The sequence below is a fragment of the Necator americanus genome, chromosome IV, assembly GCF_031761385.1.
Source record: "Necator americanus strain Aroian chromosome IV, whole genome shotgun sequence".
In the NCBI taxonomy this organism is placed as follows: domain Eukaryota; kingdom Metazoa; phylum Nematoda; class Chromadorea; order Rhabditida; family Ancylostomatidae; genus Necator; species Necator americanus.
The window spans coordinates 3,947,069-3,972,293 of NC_087374.1; the positions used below are offsets into that span (position 1 = coordinate 3,947,069).

General features: G+C 38.1%; 2 protein-coding genes across 5 annotated transcripts; one reads left to right on the forward strand and one right to left on the reverse strand.

Annotated features, from left to right (window-relative positions):
- Positions 1-1,286: 1,286 nt before the first annotated feature.
- RB195_000335 (uncharacterized protein) lies at positions 1,287-2,820 on the reverse strand (the record flags this gene model as incomplete). Of its 2 annotated transcripts, XM_064196607.1 has the most annotated exons (6): positions 1,287-1,294; positions 1,403-1,409; positions 1,468-1,507; positions 2,349-2,457; positions 2,651-2,750; positions 2,800-2,820. In XM_064196607.1, the coding sequence occupies 6 exons, from the start codon at positions 2,818-2,820 to the stop codon at positions 1,287-1,289; spliced, it is 285 nt and encodes a 94-aa protein (XP_064052487.1). The 2 variants fall into 2 exon arrangements, with proteins under 2 accessions (XP_064052487.1, XP_064052488.1); XM_064196606.1 differs by lacking the exon at positions 1,287-1,294 and having other exon boundaries at positions 1,405-1,507.
- Positions 2,821-4,980: 2,160 nt separating this feature from the next.
- On the forward strand, positions 4,981-18,322 carry RB195_000336 (uncharacterized protein; the record flags this gene model as incomplete). Of its 3 annotated transcripts, none has more annotated exons than XM_064196610.1 (34): positions 4,981-5,139; positions 5,231-5,329; positions 5,385-5,486; positions 7,624-7,776; positions 7,829-7,997; positions 8,052-8,191; positions 9,226-9,381; positions 9,561-9,662; positions 10,005-10,152; positions 10,504-10,600; positions 10,689-10,746; positions 10,877-10,987; positions 11,094-11,109; positions 11,176-11,204; positions 11,272-11,421; positions 12,098-12,204; positions 12,303-12,419; positions 12,768-12,886; positions 12,955-13,105; positions 13,565-13,682; positions 14,144-14,305; positions 14,383-14,507; positions 14,563-14,665; positions 14,720-14,813; positions 15,249-15,366; positions 15,429-15,549; positions 15,648-15,739; positions 15,930-16,012; positions 16,078-16,200; positions 16,353-16,492; positions 16,548-16,678; positions 16,744-16,860; positions 16,927-17,114; positions 18,159-18,322. In XM_064196610.1, the coding sequence occupies 34 exons, from the start codon at positions 4,981-4,983 to the stop codon at positions 18,320-18,322; spliced, it is 4,062 nt and encodes a 1,353-aa protein (XP_064052490.1). The 3 variants fall into 3 exon arrangements, with proteins under 3 accessions (XP_064052490.1, XP_064052491.1, XP_064052489.1); XM_064196609.1 differs by having other exon boundaries at positions 16,548-16,663; XM_064196608.1 differs by having other exon boundaries at positions 11,094-11,204.
- Positions 18,323-25,225: the final 6,903 nt, after the last annotated feature.

Genomic DNA, 25,225 nt, shown 5'->3' on the forward strand with positions numbered 1-25,225 from the left:
ACAAACAAGTCAGTACAATTGTGTTCTAAAATAGTTGAGGTGTTGTAAAGGTGTTCTACAAAGGTGTGTTTGTGACAAATATTGGTAATCAATTGCACTAGAACGGGTTAAACAGTGATAAATCGATTCATTCGCTTATAAAACACAATTGACAACAACTGTACAAATTACCTCAAACAAAATGAGATGTTCTGTAGATTACAGCGTCTGCAGAGAAATTAAAGAAACAACAACGATGGACGCAACATGTTCAGAATTATCTGCTCTAATCTAAGAAATATCTCAGGCTTTGAATAGCTTAGTGTACATGCTTTCATCACCTATGCAATAATGAAAAGAACGATATGCGAGGAACAAAAATAACCTGAATTTAATAGAGAGAGGAACAAATTTGAGAAAAAAAATCGTGAATGCAACTGAGGGATTTCCACATTGTGACATCTCAAACGGCAAAACTACATTTACTCAAGAAATGAGGTCATTACCTTTTCTTTCCGCTCTCGATTCGTACAGAAGATCAATCATTTTAACGCAACCTCTGCTTATAGTCGGCGTAGCGCTTACAATCTTTGCAAATAACTTTGTTCGAAACGCGGAATGCAAAAAACTGAGCAAGCAAAACAAATCTGACATCTTCTTAAATTTCATTAGCATGCCTCCTGTTTACTGTAAATATACAGGATACTTGCAATAGGAACTGAACCTTTTGTCCCTTTCAGAACGGATGAAAGCAGCAGAACATGCATACATATGACATGTGATCAAAAATGTTTCTAAACGAACCTGACACCGAAAATATCAAACCAGAAATACCACACACATACGTAACAGAAAACAATAGGATCATAATGGTATTTAGTAGAAGTAAAGTTAAAAAGTTAAAAGCATATCTCACTTTCTTCATGCGCAAATTTTACTTGGGATTTAGTTATCCTCAATGCTTTGAACAATGCTGCATCAAAAACATCTCTGGCTGTGGTAGTTAGTAATACCCGCCACATAGAAAACAAACAATTTAAGAGTAGATCGTTTTTTTATATTTCAAAACATGTGTAGTGTCTTCAACCAAATCCAGTATCAGTATCTAAGTGATCAAATCCTCCCCTTAGAATATAATTTTTTACTTTATAGAGTTCATTTTGATGCAGCTGAGCTCTTGTAGCTATGGCGAAAATAGCGAAAATAGTGCAATGACCTTTTTTCTTAAGTAACTGTATCGTTACTCTTCAAGATGTCGGTCCCTTTTCACCTCCGCAATAAAATTGAAGATAACATGTGAATTTCAACTACCAGGCTGAAAACATGTGGATTATGAAAGATCTGCAGTATTGAATACCGTAAAATGACCATCAGTCAACAATAAAGTCGCTATAAAACTCTGAAAGCACAAGCGAAGAATTACCTCTATTCTTCAGTTTGAGCGAATGGGTTGTCTATTTGTTCCATACCATCAGAAGGAGCAATAACTGTTATTGCAGTGCCGCGAGCAACAATCAGGCCCAGTGGTCTAGACAAAGATCTTCCATGAGCAAACAATGTTTTTCAAGTTCTTCAGTTCTTTTCTTCTTTACCTTTTTGATAAATCAACATGAGGAGGAGAAGTGCTATAACATACTATGAGATAAAAGACCTAGCCGGTTTGTATTTTTGTATAGCTCAAAACATCTAACATGGAAATACTTTTTGGAGTAAGATGAGTCCGACTATCAAACGGAGAATAACGGCGCGATACACTGAGGAGTGGGATAAAAGTAGTGAAAATTTTAGATAAGTGAAATGAATTGGAGATCTTATTATTGAAGTGTCGTGAGCAGAAAATAGAAAGAGCACCATCTCAAGGTCAACACACTTGCTTCTTAGATGCAATACATCGTCGATTAGACGGACAGACGCCTTCACGTTTCAGCAAATGGGTTGTAAAATTTCCCAAAAATTTCTTAAGCTGATTAAAACACACTTAAATTAAAACACAGATTCTAAAACAATACTTCCATCATAATTTTCAAAAAAAAAAAATAACACACACAAAGCACATTTCTAACATCTGCTTGTTTAGCAATGTTATCTTTTTTTGTTCACAAACCCATTCGCGAGTTGAGCTAAAATTGAAAAGACTGACTTAAACGCTTTAAAAAATGGGACTTTGAAGAGTTAGGACCTGGTCCGTTCAGCAATACTGCGTTTAAAAAAAGCATGAATGCTTCAAGCCATGACTATCCCTATTCTTGATAACTCGATTGTTCACGATCGAGGTTAGAGGAACAACAGATGGGTGATGACGAAATTTTGAAAATATGACTTCTGGCACAGGGGACATTAATTTCAAGGATACATTAGTGACAACTAACCTGGTGTCATCCCCGACTGTGCCTGGATTTTCAGGATCGCGAAGATATTCATTACAGTTATCGAGTACAAGGTTGAGCAAGGCATCATACCCTTTCAAAATGCCAGTCGCTGAAACGAAAAAAAAAACTTTCTTGGAAAATGTGACTCTAAGTTCCGAGAATTTTCTTAGTTGGTTTCTCAGAAAAATTTGAGTCGTTGTTTATTGCTGATTATGACACTCCTGACAAATATACTTATATAGCGATACTATTCTTCACAAATTAAAAATTTTCATCTGAAAGAAAAAAAGACAAAGAAGAACCTTCTCGCCCTCCTTGGAACTTGACACGAATCTTCTTGTCGATAAACCGGGAAAGATCAACTATTGATTCCTTCTTCTTCCTTGTTCCTTCGTCCTTAATCTGAAAACATCTAATTAGTCACAGCAAAGCTCAAGATCAAATGACTAACCTGATGTGCAATGCTTGACATGGCTAGATCTCCTACAATTTCGCTGAAAAGACAGTGCAAATAACTAAGCTGCCGTCGTTTTCACTTCACCAAGGCGCGAAAGAATAGAATAAGATACAGCAGCAATGCTGAGTTAATTGAAAAATCTTATTCTGTGCTAGAATGATTGTTGGTTGAGCAGAATTGCGATCTTTCTCAATTGACGTCAAGACTTTTTGGCATACATTCGCCTTTTGCGACGGCTTCACACGTCATATTGTAGCAGATGCATATCGATTCCTCACATGAATCTAGATTGTTTGTTCCTTTGGTGGGGCAGGTGTTGTCACGGATGCGGGTGCTGCTATCGCATCCGACAATCGATAAGACAGTAATCGATAGGTCGACGCGTTGATGGCAGCGAAAAAGTCTTATTTCTAAGCGTAGAATATCTATGACTAAGAAGTAATCCTAGTCATCCACAAATACATGAAAAGAAAGGCGGAAACACATTTCAAAAAGGGAAAATATTTCAGATGAGCTTGTCATCGCGATCTCTTTGATAGGGAGGTTGCGGCCGGTCGTGATTGTCATCAACTGCACAACTGCATGTCCCTGATTCGGCAAATGCACAACACTTCATAAATAGCTGACTCGACTGTAAATGTGAACTACACCGAGCCGTAAAGCGTTAAAGGCATCGCCCCATGAATCAGGGGTGGTGCAGGTTTCAGGCGGGTTACCCCTATACTGGCCTTCCTCTCCATAGTCTACTGGTGGTAGACTATGGAGAGAAGGCGAAGAAGAGAAGAGACGACTTGATTCCGTCCATTTCTTCCTAATTGCTGTTAAAAAGAACGGCGCGGAAGATGCGGCGCGTGCACAAGGCTGGCGAGCTCCAATCGAACTTGTTGTAGAAAATTGCGCCTCGGAATGCGCGAAGCCGCATCTCCCGGGCCGTTTTTTACGACGATTAGGAAGAAATGAGCGGGATATCTCGATATCATCTTTCTGCAATCTACGATTCCGTATAGTCTTTGACCATCAGAAATCCATATCACGTCAGATTCATGGGGTGATTTCTTTATGTGGGACACTATAGCGGGATCAAAATGGTCTGACTTGAGGTGCAACACAGCGTGAAGAATTGTATTTGACGTCTTCGATTTGGACTTCTTCTTTGGATTTTCTCGCAACCACTCCACCTCTCTCTGAAAGCCAAACACTAGCTAAGCCATATGGCTTACACCATAAGTACAGGCCCCAAGGGCACTCAGTGGATCACTTATTCGTGGACGCTCTATCTTTTTCTTTTATCTTTAGTTCTTTATTAACTTTGGCTTATATAAATCATAGACCCTCAAGAACTAATGCTCAAGTCTTAGGGCCCCGACTGATTTAGTCGTTTACTTCCAGAGATAAAGGCGCCAACGGGCGTTCCCCTCCTCCCCCTACTACATTTTCCCTCACTCATCTTCCCCCTGTGTCCCGCAATAAAACCGACATGCTCCTTGTTCCAGAAATCTGCACGAAATCGATGAAACACTGAAAGATAAGCGAACGTGTATGCTCATATCAAAACAATAATTCCTAGGCACTTAAATTCCTAGTGATCTTTCCGCAGAACATTTTCTTCCGAGGTCTTTACGGAAAATCCAAATAAGAATGACCACCTATAAACCTAGCCTCTGCGTGAGAGTGCTGGGGACGATTGGGGCACCTGTATTTGCAAAGCAAGCTACAGCTAGCAATAAAATTACTCATCAGATAAAAAATATCAGATAACGCCGAGAACAAACAAAACACAAGGAGAGACGTCCATTTTATTTGTCATGGGAATATTGAAATCTGTTTCTAGAAATGGTGCAATTACAGATGTCACATACAAATATTCGACAGTAGAACAGAAGTTTGTCGAATTGCCACGGATGGCGTTTTGTCTCGTGATGTGGTGAAGCTGTTGTTGATCGATTCTTATTTATCCCACTTATTTATAACTACCGAAATAGTAGCATGCATTTCGGTGCTTCACAATCTATTCATCTCAAACTATGGGAATATTTGGGGTTTTTATCCGGAAACAGATCCTTCGACTTGTAATTATCACATTGTTTCTTTTGCTTCAATTTCCTCTTTACTTTCTTTTAGATGAAGTTGTGCGGTGATTGTTGGTGGTGACATTCTTCTGTTTGTACTGAAATTATGGAAAATTTCGACAAATTCTACCGTTATTTCGAGCGACCTCCGTTTGCCCCAGTTTATTATCCAACTCCTGAAGAATTTCTTGATCCTATTGCATATGTGGCAAAAATTCGTCCAGAAGCGGAAGAATACGGTGTGGTCAAGATTATTCCTCCTGAGGTATGTTCTGATTCAGCAGCATCATTAAACAATACAAAGAAATTAAACAATACAGATTTTTATTGTCGACTTTCTACACCTTGATTTTCAGAACTTCAAACCACCGTTCGCCATTAATAATGAAACCTTCGAGTTCACTCCCCGTATTCAAAAACTTAACGAGGTCGAAGCACTTGTGAGAGAGAGATTGGTGAGACAATTATTGTTTCTTATATAGATGAACAGTGTTTATGGCCATATCTTAGGTGTTTATGGACAAGCTGACGACCTACTGGAACTTGCAAGGTTTTGAGTTCAAACCGTTGGTTGTGGACGGCAAAACTATCGATCTTTTCAGGTTGTATAAGGTTCGTTCGGTTTGTGTTTCAACAAGTTCCATTCCACCCTATTGTTTTTTTTTTGAATAACGTCCTTACTGTGTAGTAATTTCTCTTCTCTAAATTTCTAAGATAGGACTTCGCGTACATACATACATACATACATACATACACGTTTACGAGTCATCCTGTTTCTTTTTCTCCCGCTGAAACTTTACCTAGGAAGTTACTAAACACATTGACTGTCACGTGTATCGATCTCAACGCATGCGCTAACTCTCGCTCCCCACTTTTGTCTCATAATTAGTTTCCAAGAAAGTAGTTAGTCAAGTAATTCCTGGGTAAGAAAGAACAAATCGGTGCAAATATCGGTGGAAATAATGTGTCGGAATAACATTTACCATGTTAAATGGAGTTGCATTAGTATGAGACGATTATTAACCTCATTATTAATATAGTGCACAGTGTACACAAATTACAGAAGCTAAAGAATTACACTCATATGTTCTCTAAATGTAGGTCCGAGAGCTAACAAATTTACTTCAATCCAAGGTAGGGTAGACATCCTCTATTTGTTGTTAGAGAAATTCCTACACAATTCTAAACCTCGTCCTTTAGAATCTTCTGATAGATTATAGATTCTGGTTTTTCGGAGATTTCTGCAGAGATAAGTATTAGAGATGATATTCTTTATGAGTTTGAATTAACAATTGGGATATCTAGCCACTTCGAAATTATAAGTGTTAATTTTATGGCCCAGTTTCGTCATCTATGAATCTATGAGTATCATCTATGAATTTTTAAGTGAAATCATATCAATAGGTTCTCGTAAGTTGTGACCTAATACATTTATTTATCAAGAAGTCACTAAAGATCAGGTTAGGATAACCATGTTGAGGATTTAGCTGAATATAGTTAACCTAAATTTAGCATTTTTTTCGGTTAACATTTTGAATCACATTATACATTGTCGGAGCCTTATAGAAAGACTAAATGAAATCCAATAATGTTTTCAATGTCTCGACAAAATCAAGCAATCTATGTAATTAACCACTATTATTCTTTTGAGCCACCTCATTCTCAGCCCCAATTAAATTTAATTCTCTGCAAATAAAAACAAAGCTCCTTGCAACTTTATCGATTAAAACAGTGACGAAGTCTTCCTCCGGCTCTTTTAGTGTTGCGAAATTGTAGCTTCATTCATCGATTTTCCGTCGATAACATAATTTTTTTTTACCTTGGTCCAACTCCATTTAGTATCTAGCAGGTAAGATCAAAATCCGAAGTACAAATATATCGGATATTAATGTCTACAAATTTGTTTACTATATTTACTACATGTACAAGTCGAACATTTGATGTTTATATTATTTTTATTAGTTATTATCTACATGTTGTTATATTTTTATAATATTATTACTTATTTAATATTTTTATTTTATTTCTCATAATCTAAGGGGCATTGGTGTATTAACAAAAACTTTTAGTTAGAGCAGTATGTTGCATAATTTCATAACACTACTTTATTCGATGTTATCAAGGTCACAGGTGCTTGAAAGGTTAATGGTACCCCTACATTTTTCGCTACTGCACAATACCTGTTCCCTTCACCATTACGTCTCGAAATGTAATACTTATGAACTTACGGATAAAAGAACGAAGTGTATGGCGTGCTTTAATCCGTTTGGAATGCGTCAATGCTTTCGACTTCAATTCAAGTCGTTCAGTTCAGTTCAGTTTCAGTTATAAAGTCGTTTGAGATTAATGGATGCGTATCGCGAATTCGATACTTGCTATTGTAGCATTTGTAGCTGTGAGGAACTTGTACACAGTAGTTGTTCCCTTATACATTTCTTTTTACTCGGCTCGCAGGAGTATTGTTTTTAAATCATGACACATATCAAATTTGTGGAACGATGAACGAATTATCTCCGTATTTCCGTAAATATTTTTTTAGTCCGACATTCCCAAACATTTGGGCGCTGACAAATTAAATAGGTATAGATTTGCATGTAGTAGAACTTTACATATGCCTTTATCTGTGTCTTTTCACACAGTATTCATAAGTTTCAAACTCGACTATTTATTCGTTGTCGATCGAATTTGCTATTCTTTTGTTATTATTCGTCAATGCGCAAATGCATATCCGTTCCTTACATGAATTTAGATTGTTTGTTCTTTTGGTGGAGCAGATGTTGTCACTTCTAAGAAGCAGTGGTCTCATGTGTCTCGAAAAGTGAATGTTCGTAGCAACCATGGCCCTTCTAATATTAAAACATTCTTCACAAAGTTCATCCATCCCTTTGTTATCATGATTGAGGTAGGTCTTATTGGTTTTTCGAAATCTTTCAAGGATTTACACTCATTTTCAGAAACAGGAAAATGACAATGTGGACGAATTAGTTTGTGATGAAGAAACGAAGGATTCGAAAGAAGAATGCATACCCACAATGCAGGGGAGGAGGCGTCAACCAAGGCCTCAAGGTCGTATGATGGCAGGGCTTCCTCAACCGAAAAAAGCAAAAGCTGCTACTCCAAAAAGTGCAGAAGTTGAAATTTTTCTCTAAAGTTTGTCACGCAACAATAACTTTTCAGAGAAGGCAGACCCAATGGAAAATGTTTACTGTGTTGTATGCCGGCGTGGAGACGAAGAAGATCGGCTTTTACTGTGTGAAGATTGTGACAAAAGCATGCACACTCACTGCTGTGTTCCCCCTCTGGATGGCGTTCCAAAGGTATTGTGGAAGTTAAAGTAAGACGAAAGAAGTTTGCCTGGTGTTTGAAATAACAAGATTATTTTTAATTCTTGGGCTTCATTAAGTAACAATGTGATTTTTCAGTGGTTCAGACAGTAGTGGGTATTAGATCAATACAGGTTTTTCTGAACCACATTGTTATCTGCTTGGAGATCTTTTTTCATGCCGCACAAAATCTTCATAATTATAGCTTAGGAGTTGGCTGCGCGTTTTTTCCTCTAGGATTTGATTCTAGGCGTCAGTATTGAGGGGGGTTGTGCTATTATATTAAGCAGAATGCTGAAATAGCGTACATCCAGCTTGCAGCACGATCCCGACAAGTTTGAAAATTTGCACAAGTGTTTGCATAGCATTTTCCTTAAATAAGCACTTTTCGAATTAAATGTCGAGATTTTGAAAGTGTTTGAGATGACCGTAAAAGGTTCTAACGCTTTCGTTTGCTGCATCACTTTTTTCAATGATTATCGTGGACGTGATGATAGGGAACCCCGTGGTTCTTTGACTTAATTTGTTAGAGAATTATCATGTGATTCTGTTGCCAATCGATTGTAAAACTTCAGCATTATACTTCCAGTGCACTAATAAGAACTATTTCTTTACGTTATTGTTAACATTGATGATGATTGACAATAGTTGTCTGTTCATTGACAATAGAAGCCTATATATGCATTTTGCCACCTCTGTACCACTTTTTAATCCATTTAGGTTCAGATAAGTCCATAATGAGTATTGGTTTGATTTCTTTTTTCTTGTCCCACTCATCTGCTTTTCTTTCTGTTTTCCAGTAACGATAAAAATTCCATATTAGGCCACAAAACGTACGGGGTAAATTCCAAGTTAAGCTGCAAAAGGAAGCGCGCCACCGGAATTTTCAATAAATGCCTGGGCACTTTTTTTCTTCTCTGAGCTGCGTCGATTTAACTATTTAGCATATTAGACCGAGGCAACCAATTATGTAGTGATGCTCAGTAATAATTGTTGTGTGGCTTTATCTATTTATTCATCGTTTTCAGGGAGAATGGCGTTGTCCTACTTGTGTTGCAAAAGAAGTTGCTAAAATCGGTGTCAACTTTGGATTCTACGATGCTCATACTACGTACAATCTCTTCACATTTGCGGAATATGCAAACAAATTCAAGACTGACTATTTTAACGTGAAGGAACCTGAGGTATACTTTTCCCTTGAGTATTTTTTTTTTACTTGCATTTCTTCTAAACTAAATATCTTTGTGTGCTCATCAATATCTGCTCCCTATGCGCTTTTATCCTCACAAAGCTGTTTTCGTGATTTTGAATCTTATAACTTCACTGCATTGTGCTACGTTGTTGACACCTTGCCATTTTGAAGGATGTTTCTGATGAAGCAGTGGAAAGAGAATTTTGGCGAATAGTTAATGATATGGACGACACCGTTTCCGTTAAATACGGCGCTGATCTGATTACGAGCAAGGTATTCAGTTTTCTGATGATTCAGACATCATAAGCATTGCGATCTTTCAAATGTTGATACACAAGTATCTGTTTGAAGGCAACCTCTCACAAAATTGACGATGTTTGGATTTCTTTTTTTTTGTTGTTGTTGTAAGGAGTTGCTTCTAATTTTTATATTTGTAGGAATTACAAGGATACTTAGCAGAACTAGATTATTTATAGGGTCATCCGGTGGAGAAAATGCTTTCTGTGGGAATATAATTTTAGTATGACGTTCTGTTCTAGTTACATCTAATTAAGAAATCCGCGAAAATTTTACGTCCAGCTAAACATTGGTGATCGTAGAATAAAAACTGTTCAGGTGGGAAGCGGTTTCCCTCGAAAAGGAGATGATTATCGTGGTGTCGACGCGAAGCAGAAACATTATTATGCAAACCATGCATGGAACCTCAACAATTTGCCAGTTCTTAGAGAATCTGTTCTTTCTCATATTGAAACTGGTATTTCAGGTGAGTGGGAGACTTCTCTGCTATTTATTCCATGCTTTTGTTCATCGTTTTCTATTTTATTGTTTTGTTTTCGTCTTTCTTTCATCTTACATAAAGATGTTCCTTTCTATTTCTTCCTTACCGTCTGGAACGTTGGAATTCATAATTCATTCCAAAACTCCATTATCTGCAAATTATAACAACCACATAAGTAAACAGGAAAATAATAAACCAAACACGTAACACAGAACTCGCCAATACTGACAATACAAGTTTTCTGACCGCATACTAAAAGTAGCTAAATGGCGCTAGGAAATCTCTGAGTGGACTATTTTGGATTTTGATGTTAACATTAATTGATGTGTATGATAGGTATGATGGTTCCTTGGGTATACGTTGGAATGTGCTTCAGCACATTTTGTTGGCACACCGAAGACCATTGGACGTACAGCATCAATTACAATCACTGGTAAGACTTTATAACACCACCTGTACATGTTCTTAGTGCTGTACTTTTTTGTGTCGGACGTTTTTAACCAACGATTGCTATTTTTCAGGGGTGAGCGGAAAATCTGGTACGGAATAGGCGGGAATTATGCTACCCATTTCGAAGAGGCATGAATAATTTGTTGTTTGAATTTTTAATTCTCTTCACATAATTCTACTTAGTAATTGCTCTTTTTGAACATTATCTAGTTTCTTTCTCATTTCTATTTCTCACATCTGTTAAGACTGCACAGTTTAGGTTGTTCGCGATTTAGCTCCAGGAGTTACGAAACAGAAAGACATTTTTCATCACATGACTACAGCTGTTAATCCCGCTATACTTCTCTCAAAAGGTGTAAAAATTTGGACGGTGAGTGATTGTGTCAAGTTTAATATGTGAAAAAGATGCGTTCAAGGTCTTGACGTTCATCACTGCTACTTAAAATTAAAAAGAAAATGTTTATAAGTATTTCCAGGTGCATCAAAATGCGGGTGAATTTGTGATCACGTTTCCACGTGCATATCACGCAGGATATAACGAAGGGTTGAATTTTGCAGAAGCTGTTAATTTTGCACCAATTGATTGGGTAAGTGGTGTAGAATATCATTGTCTCTTCAAAATTTATTTTGTTGTTCTCATCGAAAAATAAACAGCTGAGCAAAGGACGTCAATGCATTCGCGAATACGCATATGTTCGTCGATTTTGTGTGTTCTCCCACGATGAGTTGGTGCTCAAGATGGCTTCCTCGTGTGATAAGCTCGGAATCGCAATGAGCCTCGCCGCCCTGGATGAAATGTTGGAGGTGGGCGAATTCTAAATAAAGAAGTACAGAAGAGTGGAACGTTATTTTCTATTCTCAAGAAGTGAAATGTGATTTTGTCTCCGGAAGTGCTTCCTGTCACGGTGACACTAGTGGACTCGTTGAGTTACGCTCAATAGTCGGTACAATTCTTGCGCCAACTAATTTCAGCACGCATGTGAACCTACGAATTATGTCTTCTGAGTTCAGTAAGTTGACCATGTTCAGTATGTGAGGTGCCTCTTTGGCTTGATCTTCGACTTGAGATTTTACATTCAAAATTCTCTGATACCAACAAATTGGTAAACAAATGTAAGTATAAAGTACTGTAAAATGGGCGGAAATATTAATATCCGATTTTGCCGATAGTAGGGGAACTGCGTGTAAATATTTCTTTTCTTTAATTGAGCCGGACACGAGGTTGTTAAAAACCTTTGTTCGTGGCTAACGTTTCCGCAATATCGCCCTCTTCAGAGCCTGAAAGGGTGAAATCGAACGTGATTAATCCGATCAAACGCCTTAGCCGCCCAACAAAAAACATTCGCGTGTAAATACCTCCTTAATAACGTGTTATTTTTCTTATTGAAGTCCAATCCTGAGTGCTCAGTTTATGTTTCATTCTTTCAGAACATTTTGTTATAAAAAGCATACAAAATTATTTGAAATAATATTCTTTAAGATATCAAAACGAGAAAGTCAAGACCGTGTCCACGTTATGGAAAGTGGTATATCTTTGTCGCGTAGGGAAAACTTTGAGACAATTGCGGATGACGCTCGCACGTGCAGGTACCAACGTTTTATTTTTTATTTGACCTTTTCGTTCTCAAAGAGTTAAGGGTTTCGTTTGTCTAAGCCTATTTACCAACAAGTATGTTCGGTTGCAGATACTGTAACACCACGGTGTTTCTTTCGGGACTGTCTTGTGGTCATGGAAGAACAGTTTGCTTGGAGCACTACGATCATCTGTGTAATAAATGTCCTGTTTCAGAGCGTGTTCTAAGGCGAGTATTTTTGAGTACTGTTGTTCAGGTCGCTTTCTTTTTCCTTTGTAGTAGTGGTTCAATATATCATATAGTAGGGTCAAAACGACATGAAGCACGGTGCAATTGCGTACGCGGCTTCTCTCAAAGCGGTGCGGTGTAGCATAGCGGTTAGGAGCGGACTGGAACCCTTGCCGGCATCACCCATCGCTGCAGTTCGCGAAGGTCCGACCTCGGTTCCAACTGTTGCCTCTACCGCTTTCTTTCTAGCGCCTACGCAGATGCACCGTGCTTCATGTCGTTTTGACCTGACTATGATATAAATTTCATGTTGTAAAAAATGAACTTTATATTATTACAACATTACAGGTATCGTTACACAATTGAAGAACTAAATGACATTGTCCATAAGCTAGAAGAGCGTACTACACTTTATTTTGAATGGAAAGAGCAAGTGGACAACATTTTGAACGACTCCAAAAAACCTTGTTCGTTTTTTTTTTCGGGATTTTTCTTGTTTGACATTAATTGTGAGAGTTACCTACTGTTTTTGCAGCGATGACTGCTGTGGAGAATCTTGTGGAAACAGCTCGACACAAACGATTCCCTCATACAACTCCACTTATACGACTACTAGATATAACGAAGAAGTCTCATGCTGCTTCAGAGAAGGCTCGTACTCTTCTGAATGGAAAAGTCAGAACGAGGTTTGCAGTTCATATGGTCGTATGGCCCCATTGAAACGATTCTCTTTCTATTACCTGCCAGTGAATATTTGCTTACGAAGAGTAACTTATCATTTCGTTAGTTCTCACGCTGATTTTAAATTTGATGGCTGCTTTGAGCGAAAATATCGATTTTATAATAGATCCACACAGTTCTTTGTATTTACGATTTGAAAAAGAATAGGGCTTTGTCTAATACTTTGGATAATGTTTCGATACTACTGCTAGGTGCAAAAGAATATAGATGTAAAATCAAGTTCGACTACAGAGTTCATGGATCTGTAGCAAAGGATTGAATCGCAATTGCAAGAGCGTTTTTAAAAAATAATTAAGACGTCCCAATGTTTGTACAACTTACGCTTAGGCTAGTCAGAATTGTGCAGATATATCACACATCTTAAATCTTTTATTCGAGTTTGTAATTTTTATCTTGATTTGCAGAGTTAAAACACGTATCCAACGTGCTGACACTCGTCTCGATATCGCTGGCATCCGAAGTCTTATCGACGAACTTCAGTCCTTACCTTGTGATCAGCAATCATTGGTGGAAGAAGTTGAGGTACGTTATGGAATTGAAATACATTTTTGTACTTTTTTTTGTTAGTAGAATTAGAGAAAAATTGTTGCAACGCATCACAAATGGCACATGGCATGTTATGGCACAAGTGAAACTTGGGTGGAAGATTTTGAAGGCTGCTGTTTTAAGTGTTTTGTTTATGAGCTTGTGGTCCAATAGTGATTGCTTAGATTAAGGATGAAAGATAAGGTGCTTGATGTCGGCCATTCTCCTTGAGATGTGACTTGTGTGATCAGCAGCTGCACTAACGCTATCAGTTAAATTAAGGACCCAAGAGCACGAAAGACTTGGATAGCCCTTGGGAATTTCGAACTAATGTCTGTTTCGCTTACATTAAAGTGTGCTACTGCTTTATTTTTATTTCATTGATTCCGTTTTCTGTAAAAACGGTATGATGGAGCAACTATATCAGTACAAGTTTTATTCTTATTTGAATTTTTCAGTCCCTCATCAACAGGATAGAAAAATGGCAAGAAGAAGCTCGTGCAGCAATTGAAGAATGTAAATCTGAAGACTCCAAGGCGTCGTCGGTGGATTTGAGAGAGTTGGTTGAACGCGGTGAAGGATTTGATGTGCGACTAGATGAAATAGATCAGCTTTGGCGAGTAAGTTTTGGAATCCCTTAAATGAACTAAAAAAAAACTGAACTGAATTGAACTCGAACTCATCTTGTACTCCTAAGACAATCGAAATGCGGGAATGGAGTGCCCAAGCAAAGCTCGTCCTGGAATGGACTACCACAGATGACATGGAAAACGATGATGAGTTTCTGAGCCGTGAGAGATGGAAAGCAGATGATATATTACGGTATGCGTCCGCAGTCTACTTATACTCGCATATTTCATAGGTGTATTTTGTTTAGCTTGATCTCCGAAGGTTCTCGCTTGTTTCCCAGTGACAGTCCGTCTTCTCCTCTTAATTGTCTGCACAGTCGTTTAAAAACAGCTTTACTGGCTGAATCTAAGGTATTAATCCTTTTTTTTAAATTGATTGATACAACAACGTCTGTTATATCTAAGGTGGAGCGGTTGTTCGCTGACCCATCGTCTGCGGAAGGCGATCTTGATAGCTTATGGAGCGAAATTCGTGAATCAGATTGGTTGAACTCTAAAGGTGATTAATTTTGTTTTTTTCACCATAGTTCAATAATATTAAGGTTTTTTTCTAAATGGCTTCTGTAGCAATAAGCAATGACGTTTTGTGCTTATATTTGGACTTCGGTGTTTAACGGACGACTATTAGTTTGGGAAATATTTGTGCATCACACCAAAATATCATGCGATCATTGCTGTATTCGCTAGTGCACGGCTGTGAATTACCAGCGTTAGAAATTCGTGAACTTGTGCTAGTTTTTTTTTGTGCTGAGCTTTATCCACGGTACACCAGGCTTTGGAACTGGTGCAATACCGAGAGAGTGTTAAACCACCAAAAATCTTTGTAGCAAACAAGACCGAAAATGTCTTTGAAGAATCTCGTATTCGAAGATCAAGGGTGTAACTGTGGAACGTTGATGTTCTTTTGTTGTTTTATCGATGGTTTTTTTTTCAGTAATGGATAACATGCGAGAGGAGCTACTCCGAGTACGCGCTGTTCGAGAAAGGACAACTAATAAGGAAACAACGCTGTGTGATTGCTTAGAGCTGGTAAAAGCATGCGAGGAGTCGAAGTTTGTTGCTGTTTAGTAGTTTCATGCTTTGTGAAGGAAAATCAATGCAATGTTTCTTGAAGATTTCTTCTCAACTCGGAGTTACACAAGAAAATACTGCTTGATCGTGATGGACTGCTGAAGTTTACTCAAAGACTTATGAATCTATTTCAAAAACCTTCGTCATATTATAATTTGGTAGAGGTGTGTTTGTTCTCAAAATATATTGTTATATGTTGTAATTCCTTTTACATCTTTTCGTTTTTTTTTCACATTCTACCATCTTTTTTACTTGCTTTCAGATCATACGTGATCGTGACGATATTGCGGCTCTAGTAGAAGGTCAGGTAATTCCTCATTTTCTGGTTGATTCGCCTGCACCCGAGGATCAATGGTGAGTCATGTTTACCGTCTATTTTTTTTCTCCTGAAACTCCTTTGTTAATTGAAAATAACGAAAAAAGTTCCAATTTTCTGAACATCGCTTAACAATTTAATATGTATTATATATAGTGTATATTACGTATTATTATATATTGGAAGTCACTGTAATCGTCTTTTATCGTATTCACACATACTGTTCAGGACACAACTACGAGAATTTTCGTCATGTGCTGAAATGAAGGAACATTTGTATGCGCTGCGCGATCAACAACGTGCTCTTATAGGTATGCTCGTTTTGTTTTATTATTCTGTTTTTTTTTTTTGCGAAGAATCCGTAATGACCTTTTAGGATCTCTGCAAGATGCAAATTCGAAACGTTCTCCTGTTGACACGTGTGTATGTGTAAGCAGCAGCAACAGTCAACAGCATTCCGATATATTAGTCTGCATATTGTGCCGAGCAAAATACCATGGTAAGTATGGAATTTCACTTATTCGCCCAAGATCACGCTGTTCTAATTGCTTTCATGTTGCTAAACTAAATTTACAATTGAAAATGGTTTTTGCACCTTAAAGGTGGAGAATCACAATCTGTGAATCACCATTTGTGAATCATTTTCTTCAGTTTCCTGCTGTCAATGGGATCCATTCCTCGAACGTCTTCCTGAGGGTGCATATCTTTGTGTGAGATGTTTACGTGGAAGAAGACCATGCATTGAAGACGTTCAGGCTGCCTGTAACTTAGCCCCTAGCAATTCCCTGGAGGTGCTGTTTTTTTCAAGTGTCAGGATTGCAGGTCACAAATAAATTGCACTTCCAGGTGATTCTCGTCCGCGAGCTCGTTTCTCGTGGAAAAGAATTGGCATATGAAGCGAAAACATTGCTTGCTGATATTGCCGTAGTTGGTGACGAACTAAGTGGCGAACTGAAAGACAGGTTCCTTTTACGAACGTGGGAGAGTTGTACCAGGTTTTGTTGCGCAGAAAAGTGCTCGAAGTCGGCTGCTTCCTTTACAGAGCGCAATCCGTTGTTGAATCAGTAATGGCATGCGAAGTTTTGGATATGGACGTTTTGCCGAATGTGGCTCCACTCATTCAGAAAACATTTTCTTCTGTCCTCGATCCTCAGAAGAAGTAGGTCATGCGTCCAAAAAATTTGTCACAAACATATTTGAAATAATGCAAATTCAAAATTTCTAGAGCGTGGTGTTCATTGCGAGACCGGCCAACCCGTTCTTCTCCTATGCCTTTTATTTTTATTCGGCCAAAGAGAGGGAAACGTAATTCGAGCGGTAAACATTCATCGAAGAAGGAACGGAAGAAGTCCAGAGTTGTCTATCATCAAGATAATGAAATGTGCTCTGCTGACACATGCTTGAAACCATATGGTGAGTGGAGCTTCCTTTTGGCATTCATTTTTAAATAGTTGTGATGAAACATATTCTTTCTATTTCCTATTAATGGCACCTACATTTTACTGTATATGATACATTTTCCCATCCTTTTAAATAAAATAATGGGATGGATAGTGTTGAAAAAGAAAATGATTCTCCAAAAATCGTAGTCCAACCAAAGTATGCGTTCCTATGCTGCACCTCTATTTTTAAGGTTGCCGTACCTTTTTCTCGAAGTATTGTTTTTCATTATGTGCATGTCTGTATGTATTGCACAGCTCTATTGATTTATTACGCGAAGCGCCTCACATGGATGATTGAATTGCTTCCTAGCAGATCTTGAACAGTGAATTTACGGGAATTTCGCTGCTTAGAACATAATGTAATACTAGCATGATCTTATTTTGTGGCTGGTATTTCTTTTTTTGAGTTCGATGAAGTTAGAATGCGAGAACTCGAATGCAATTTATCTTTCACCTTTCCTAAAGCTTTCATCTCTATTCTGCTAGTGTTGAAACAAATTCTGATTTTGACGTTCGCTACTTACCGCTATCGTTCGTTTGGGTACTTCCTTCTACTCCACATGCCCGGGTCTTCCTTAGTTTTTCACCCGTAGGACAGAAAAATGGTATTTCTAATCAGTTCTTCTTAAAAGGGATTTCTACATTAAACAAACCAAGCAATTGAAGGTGATGAATGTCAGTCGGGGCGTCAGGAAACGTACCTAAAATGAGTGTATGCATTTAGCAAAAAAGTCCACTTTAGATGTTTTGGGCTGAATTTAATGTTTAAATAAATGGGTTGATGTTGTGTGTATTCAGTCTAACTAGCCAGCTGCTTAAGATATTTTTTAAAGTTATTTCCTCTTTCTTTCTTTTTTTACATTTCTCTTATTATTTACTTCTTTCGTTTCTTTTATTTTTTTTGAACCTTTTTTTACTATCGGTGAAGTGTTACACACGGTCCACTTAATAAGATATGGTTAGTCATATTGATTTTTGGTTAAGCATCCCTCACTTTTCCGCTGCACGTATTTAGGCGAAACGGTGGGTTGGATCCTGTGCGAAGCTGGTTGTGCACGTTGGTATCATTATGTCTGTATTGGTATGACAGCTGAAAGCGCAAAAGCTCTTCCGTCGTATATTTGCTATCGATGCAGCAGTTCCACACAGCAGGTGGCTCAACACCCCGTTGCAGTATGAAGTGCTGAACTGATTTTCAGGCCCAATTGTTTTGACGTATTTGCGTTCACTCACAGCTTTCTCTTCGTTTTGTTCTTTTCCGTTTTCAACATTTCTTAGCAACAATTGTAGGTATCTGTTGCCATCTCTTGGCAGTGTCTCCTATAGAGCAAAAAGTGAAGTTTACCCTTACTGGTCACTATAATCTTGTACTGTATCGTAAGAAAATCCTTACTTCTTGCTTCTGTATGCTCTGAACAATGAGATCGTATATCTGGTTTTAGTAGGCTTGCTTTGGGCTTCGTAGGTCATGCTCCTCTGAGTGGCAGAACACATGCCAAACGATAATTTATCATCGTTTAATCTCCTCCAGTGATTCTCGCCCTAAGGCTTTTTATCGGTGCAGTTTTAATCCTTATTTATCATCTGTATTTTGTTTCTCGACTAGTTCATGTACTATAGACCCCTCCCTACTGTTTTGAGATTCAGCCTTCAGCTGAGCTGACCTTGCCTGTGTGTCTGTGTTGAACTTGCAGGTTTTCATTGTGGTCGTCAGTGAATTAGACGCATAATATGTGAACCTCATGGGAGACCCTTCCAAAGTTACGTTTAGTCGCCTTTCTTCTGAGGTTTCAATCACAACTGCCATCTTGGCTCTAAATACTTTGCAATACAATCGCTTTCCTCTTCTCTTGTGTGACCATTGTCTAGGACAATTAGTTGATTCTTTTAGAATTTTGTTGGCGCCCCAACTTCTGAAATGTTGTAGATTTTCTCATTCCTGCAGTTTTCACCTGGTTTGGCACCAATCAAAGACACATTGAATATCATCATGTTCTCATTATACCTTATCGTTCCTAGGTATCACCAGTAGATTTCTATTGTTCAGCTTTTAAGTTGTATTATAGGCGCAAGCTGTTGACCATTTTTTTCACTGGTATTTTGCCACGCATACAATTTATGTTTAATGTGTTTACTACAGAAAAATAGAAGTTGTTGTAGGGTATAACAGTGGATCTCAATTCGATTCGATTTGAGCGCTATATCCATGAAGATGTCGCTGCCACACTTTTAACAGTAGCGACAAAATTCATTATTTCATAAATTACTTATACAAAATTACTTGAATTCATTCTCTAATGTGATTTCAAAATCGCGGAGAGACCTTAGAGTTAGGACAGTGACTACAGTGAGGATAGAGGACTCACTGGTGTATCTGAACATAGTGAAGCCCTGTATTTTGGGTGGTTCTTTTACAATTCTCAGGTAGAAAAGAGAAGAGAAAGAGTTTATATGATGATTACCACAAAATCGGGAAAACAAATGAGATGTAAAGTTTATTTTGATTATCTCGGACAAGCCGGACAGAAGAACTCAGGAGAGGTTGTGCTTTTCTTCAACAAACAATGGTTAGCACAGAATTGAAGCAGAAAGAGGAAAGAGCGAAAGATGATAGTTTTTTTTTTTCACTTTCCAGTACTTCTACGACGATAGTAGTACAATCAATGAATAGGCGATTCATAAGTTCTATGTGAAGAATAGCATAAGGTTTGTATCATGTCGCAATGGGTCAGTGAGTGGGGTAATGTTGTCTTAATCGGTCTAAGCCGAAGCGATATGAAGAAACGTGCGAACAGACATCGGACAACGATTAGACAAAATACTTACACTTTACTGACTTTACTTTGTTTATAGCGGTATATATATAATAAATTCTTGCGGGAGAAACACTTCAGAAACCAAGACGATGCAGAAACTGCCTTCGATGAGTTCATCGCTTCCAGAACCCCAGACTTTTATGATATTGGCATTAAGAAGCTCGTTGGCAAAAGTGCGTTAATTGTAATGGAGATTACTTTTTTTTTTAAATAAATTTTGTTAGATCTGAGTTATATTAATTTAGATTTTAGGTAGAAAAACCTGCATTTCTTTTGCACCAACCTAATAATAGGGTCAAAACGAAGTGTGAAAAGCATGAAGCATGAAGCGCGATGCAATTTCGTACGCGACTTCTCTCGAGGCGGTGCGGTGTAGCATAGCGGTTACGAGAGTATTGGGACCCTTACTGGCACCACCAATCGCTGCAGTTTACGATGGTCCCACCTCGGTCCCAACTGCTGCCTACACCGTGCCGTTTCGAGCGCGTACGTAAATGCACCATGCTTCATGTCGTTTTGACTCGACTATAGTTGACGTCAATGCGGTAGTTTCTACCGAATAACTACTATGTCGAGGGTAATAGTTTCAGAGTTGTGGATCTGCCATGGATGATCATCGTCATCGTAATAGAAGGATAAACTGTCTGGCGTCAGTCAATCCGCTTGAGACCCGCACCACCACGTTCACTTCAATTCCGAATCGTTTGAGGTTTACGAACTTGTAACCGGCCTATACGAAGACATGCGGAGGCCAGCTGATGATCAAGTCGGTGTCTTTATCCTCCCAGACAAGTCTGGTACCAATTTATCGATCCTGGACGGATGAAAGGCTCGCTGAGCACTAGAGCGGATTCGAACCATCGACCGTGCGGCTACGACAGATCTCTAACCGACTGCGCCACACCACTATATTGGATCCATTGGATCCAATGGAGTTATTGCACCAAAAAGGCATTTTTCTATCTCTGTTACGTTAACGACTTATTTCGAAGAATAAGTGGAAAGTATTCCCAATGCTTCATTTGCAATTCTTATTATTTTAGTTTATTATATTTTTGTTATTTTATTGTTACATTATTTTATTATTTTTATTATTTTATTTTATTTTTTTCCAGTTTTTTACATATTAGGATTGCATCCGATACCGGAGAATGTTACACTTACCGTTTTGTCTCGTTGTTTGTTCACACCTTTAATAATAATACGAAACTAACTTACTACTTACAAGGAATGCAATTTGCATTTTGCAATAAGGAATAAAATTTTATTGGTGGGCGAATTTAATTCATATAGAATGGTGGTTTTAAATTAGAGAAAAACTCAAGAAATGAAACTTTATCGTTAGTTTTTCTTTGAATTGTTTCGAGGTTGTTATGGAAAAGGACACTTGATCGTTCTTTGAAAAGGTTTATATTGGGTTTACTGAGGGTATACGGTGGCGGCCGAGAGTTGTGCTAAAAACCGTTATGTAAACAATCTATTATTACATAAGTTAGATTCGCGGTGAGAAATCCACGTGTCTACGGGTCCTGATTAGATTTCCAGTTGACAACCGTTCCGTTGTATCCGCCGCCCACTCGCGATTCAACCCATTGACCACAACGCGCGTTTTTTTTTGCGTATGTGGTTCTCAATCAAGTTTCACGAGCTATATTTAAACAAGGAAATAATAAACAATAAAAGATCCATCCATCTATTGATCCACGAAATACAAAAAAAATCTGGAAATATTTGGAAAATCCTGAAAAATAATCGTTGAAGAGTGTGCGTCTCATCATTGAGCCGAACCTGTCGTTAAAGCGTTAAGGTACGCCAGGAGGAATACAGTGATACCTCCACGGTCCACAGTAAAATCTAATAAGTCTCACCGATTGCGTAATGACGCTAATGTCTGATAAAGGATAAAGTGTCGGGCGTTGATCAATCCGCTTGGGACCACGTTCACTTCAGTTCAGGATCAGGTTCACGAACGTGAAACTGGCCTATACAATGACTTACGGGGCTAGGAGATGTGTCAAATCAGTGTTTCTATCCTCCCAGACGAGTCTGGCAATCCCGGAGGGATGAAAGGCTTGGTGAGCACTAGGGCGGATTCGAACCTCCAATCGATCGTGCAGGAAGCGGAATCTCAAACCGCTACACTACACCCTCCCCAATCTCTCATAATATTGATGTAATAACACATTGCGATGCAATTGTGTTAAAATGATGTGATTTAAATCCATTGCCACACGGTTTTGGTGTCAATGGGTTCATTGGTTAAAATATAAAGGATTCTGAAGTTGAAGCGACTTTTGACTTTTAAGTAGTCTAAACAATCATATTTTACCACTGGAATCTGGAGCGGATGTAGCGCAATCGGTAAGAGGTTCCGCTATGGCTGCAGCATGATCGATCGGAGGTTCGAATCCGCCCAAGTGCTAACCAAGCCTTTCATCTCTCCGGGGTCGATAAATCAGTACCAGACTTGTCTCGGAGGATAAAAGCACTGACTTGGCACATCGGCTAACCACCGCAAGTCATTGTATAGGCCATTTACACGTTCGTAAACCTCAAACGATTCTGAATTGAAGTGAACGTGATGGCGCGGGTCCCAAACGGATTGATTAACGTCAGACACTTTATTCTTTATCCTTTAGTGACAAATTGTAACTGTATTAAGATCATCCGAATATGATCTTTGAATCTATTGTTATACGGTAGTGCTATCAATGGGTCCAAAGGCTAAAGCGCAAAAAATTTTGTGCTGCCCAGCTCACACCACATTATTGTCACCTTCAGTACTTTGTTCTCATCTGTACAATTCAATAGCTTTTTTTCTGGATCTCAGTATAATTTTTCTATTTTATATTTTTTATTTTTCTATTATTTTTTATTTTGTATCCGTGACAGTGCGAAGAAGGAGTACTAGTAGTAGTAGTAGTAGTACGAGTACTTAGTACGAAAAATTCCGAAGTTTAAGCGGCTTTTTCGAAATTTATTTACTTATTTTAAGTTCAAATAACCATATTGTACTACTGGAATCTATAAAGTATTCTCCCATAAGTTATCGATAGTTCGAGTATACGAGCTCTTGTCCACATTTCTGGTTCAAATCGAGTGGATGAGCGAAATTCGGCTTATTTTCATATTTTGTTAACCGTCCCACGGATATTTCAGGGATACAGATGAGCTCTCGGCTCATATTTCCATTTCATGCGTGTGGATTAGCTGCGCGTGTTCTACTGTGTAAAAAAAAAGTGATGTGAAAAACTGAATTAACGATGAGAATAGAAAAATTACGCTATTTTCAATGCTATTGGATCAGATCCACGTAAAGTTTTCAGTAGCACAAATGAGATGAGAAAGAAATTTTAAATTTATTTCTCATTTATGCGAAAATCATTTCAATCGTTAAATCTTAGCGAAGTTTTATATTAACTTCCAAATTTTTTTCCATCTTAACTGCGCTTGGTGCACTTTTGAGTTCCATTAACGGATAAAGAGAGAGAGAGAGAGAGAGAGAGAGAGAGAGAGAGAGAGAGAGAAAATCCTGGCGTGGGAATCGTTACTTTGTCGATTCGTAAAGAACCAGTAGTTTGAGAAAAGGAGCAATCAATTTTTTTTCTAATTTCTTGTATTGTTTAGATTATTAAAATATTAAATATTATTAAAATGTTATAATTTCATAATTATTACTTGAAAAAATAATTTTTCTACGGAATTTTAATATCAAAATATAGGTGAATCTGACTTATTCCTGGCTAAAAAGGGAGAAAAGGAGTGGACCGAGCATCCTCGTTGGCGAGAAGTGTGCCAAAACTCTATAGCTCCTGAGCATCGTCGGGAAGATCAGTAACCCCTGAGCGGACGGAAGAGTTGACTTGTTCCTAAGAGGTAAGAGGCAGCTGAGGGAGACGAAGCAGAAATTAATCAGTGCAATCAATGGCAGTGGAGTGCATTGGCGTCTTCTAAGAAAAGGAGGAAAGACATGCGGATAAAAGAAAAACTGTTTCTATATTTTTTTTTTTCAAAATCCTCTCAACTGCTTTATTTTGTTTAAGATCTTTTTTTTTTCACCTGTTGCGAGCGAATCTGAAATGGCCAAGCCTTGTGAATGTATATCCACACTATAGAGTTTTTTTCAAGGACTTACTCAAAAATTTTCCCTCGCATAATTTGTTTCAGATCACGAGCAATGAATACTTTTAAGAGTCTCCATTCTTCAGGATGGTTCGCAACCATTCTAAGTTAGCCAAGTATTTCATTTTTACAAGTAGATAAATTGACACAGTAGACAAAGTTGGTACAAAACAAAATCGCTGACCTGATACATCGCTTAGATGCCGCAACTTATTTTACAGACGGAATCATTTTGAATTAAAGTAGAATTTGTTGCAGCACCTCAAAACGAGAAACGAATTAATTAATAGCAGACCTTTTCTCTTTTGAAGATATCAGAGTGTTGACAAAGCCGGTAAAGCTGTGGAAAAAATAGGAAAAAAATAGAGTTCGTGGTGTAGATTACGAGCATTAACATTGTCGCATACTCAGTTCGCCCTAATCGTCTTGAGAAACGGCGTGTTAGCGGCATTTAGTCCTACGAGGTACATTAGAACGCGCCACCATTATGTACGCACCGCTTTCACAAGCAAGCGGTCAAAGGAGTAAAAATAACATGTGAATAATACTCTCACACTGTCTGACCCCGTCGATAAGCAAATAAATGGGGTGCTGAAGGGATCGGAGCGTGTACAAAAAGGCGCGTTCTAACGTGCCTCGTAGGAACAAACGCCGTTCCCACGCGATTTTTCAGAGCAACTAGGAAAAAGTGAATGAAACCAGGCTCATGGTCGTAATCTACACCCCGAACTCTATCGTTCCCAAAAGTTTGGTGATACGCTGCCTTTAATTACGATCAATGTGTTTCGCCTACATTTGCAAATCTAACAGAAGACAGAAGTTTCCAGAAGGAAGTGCTTCATAAAAGTAATAATCAGCACCATAAAACCTTCAGGTACTCGAGCAAATCCCTTCATGTGAAGTACATAGATGAAAAATCCTTTAAAAAATCTTACATAAATAGAAAAAAACACAAATGAGTTTATGTTAAAAAAAAGGAATTATCAACTAAGTACCTTAGTATGGACAGATTCATCCTGACCATAACTCTCCCTCTTCCGTATTGGAATCATTGAAGCACTCCTAGTGCCAAGAAATGTCTTTAGTGTAATAAGAATTACGTAAATTTCAGAAATAAACTGGTTCATTTCAGAAAAAAAGTCAT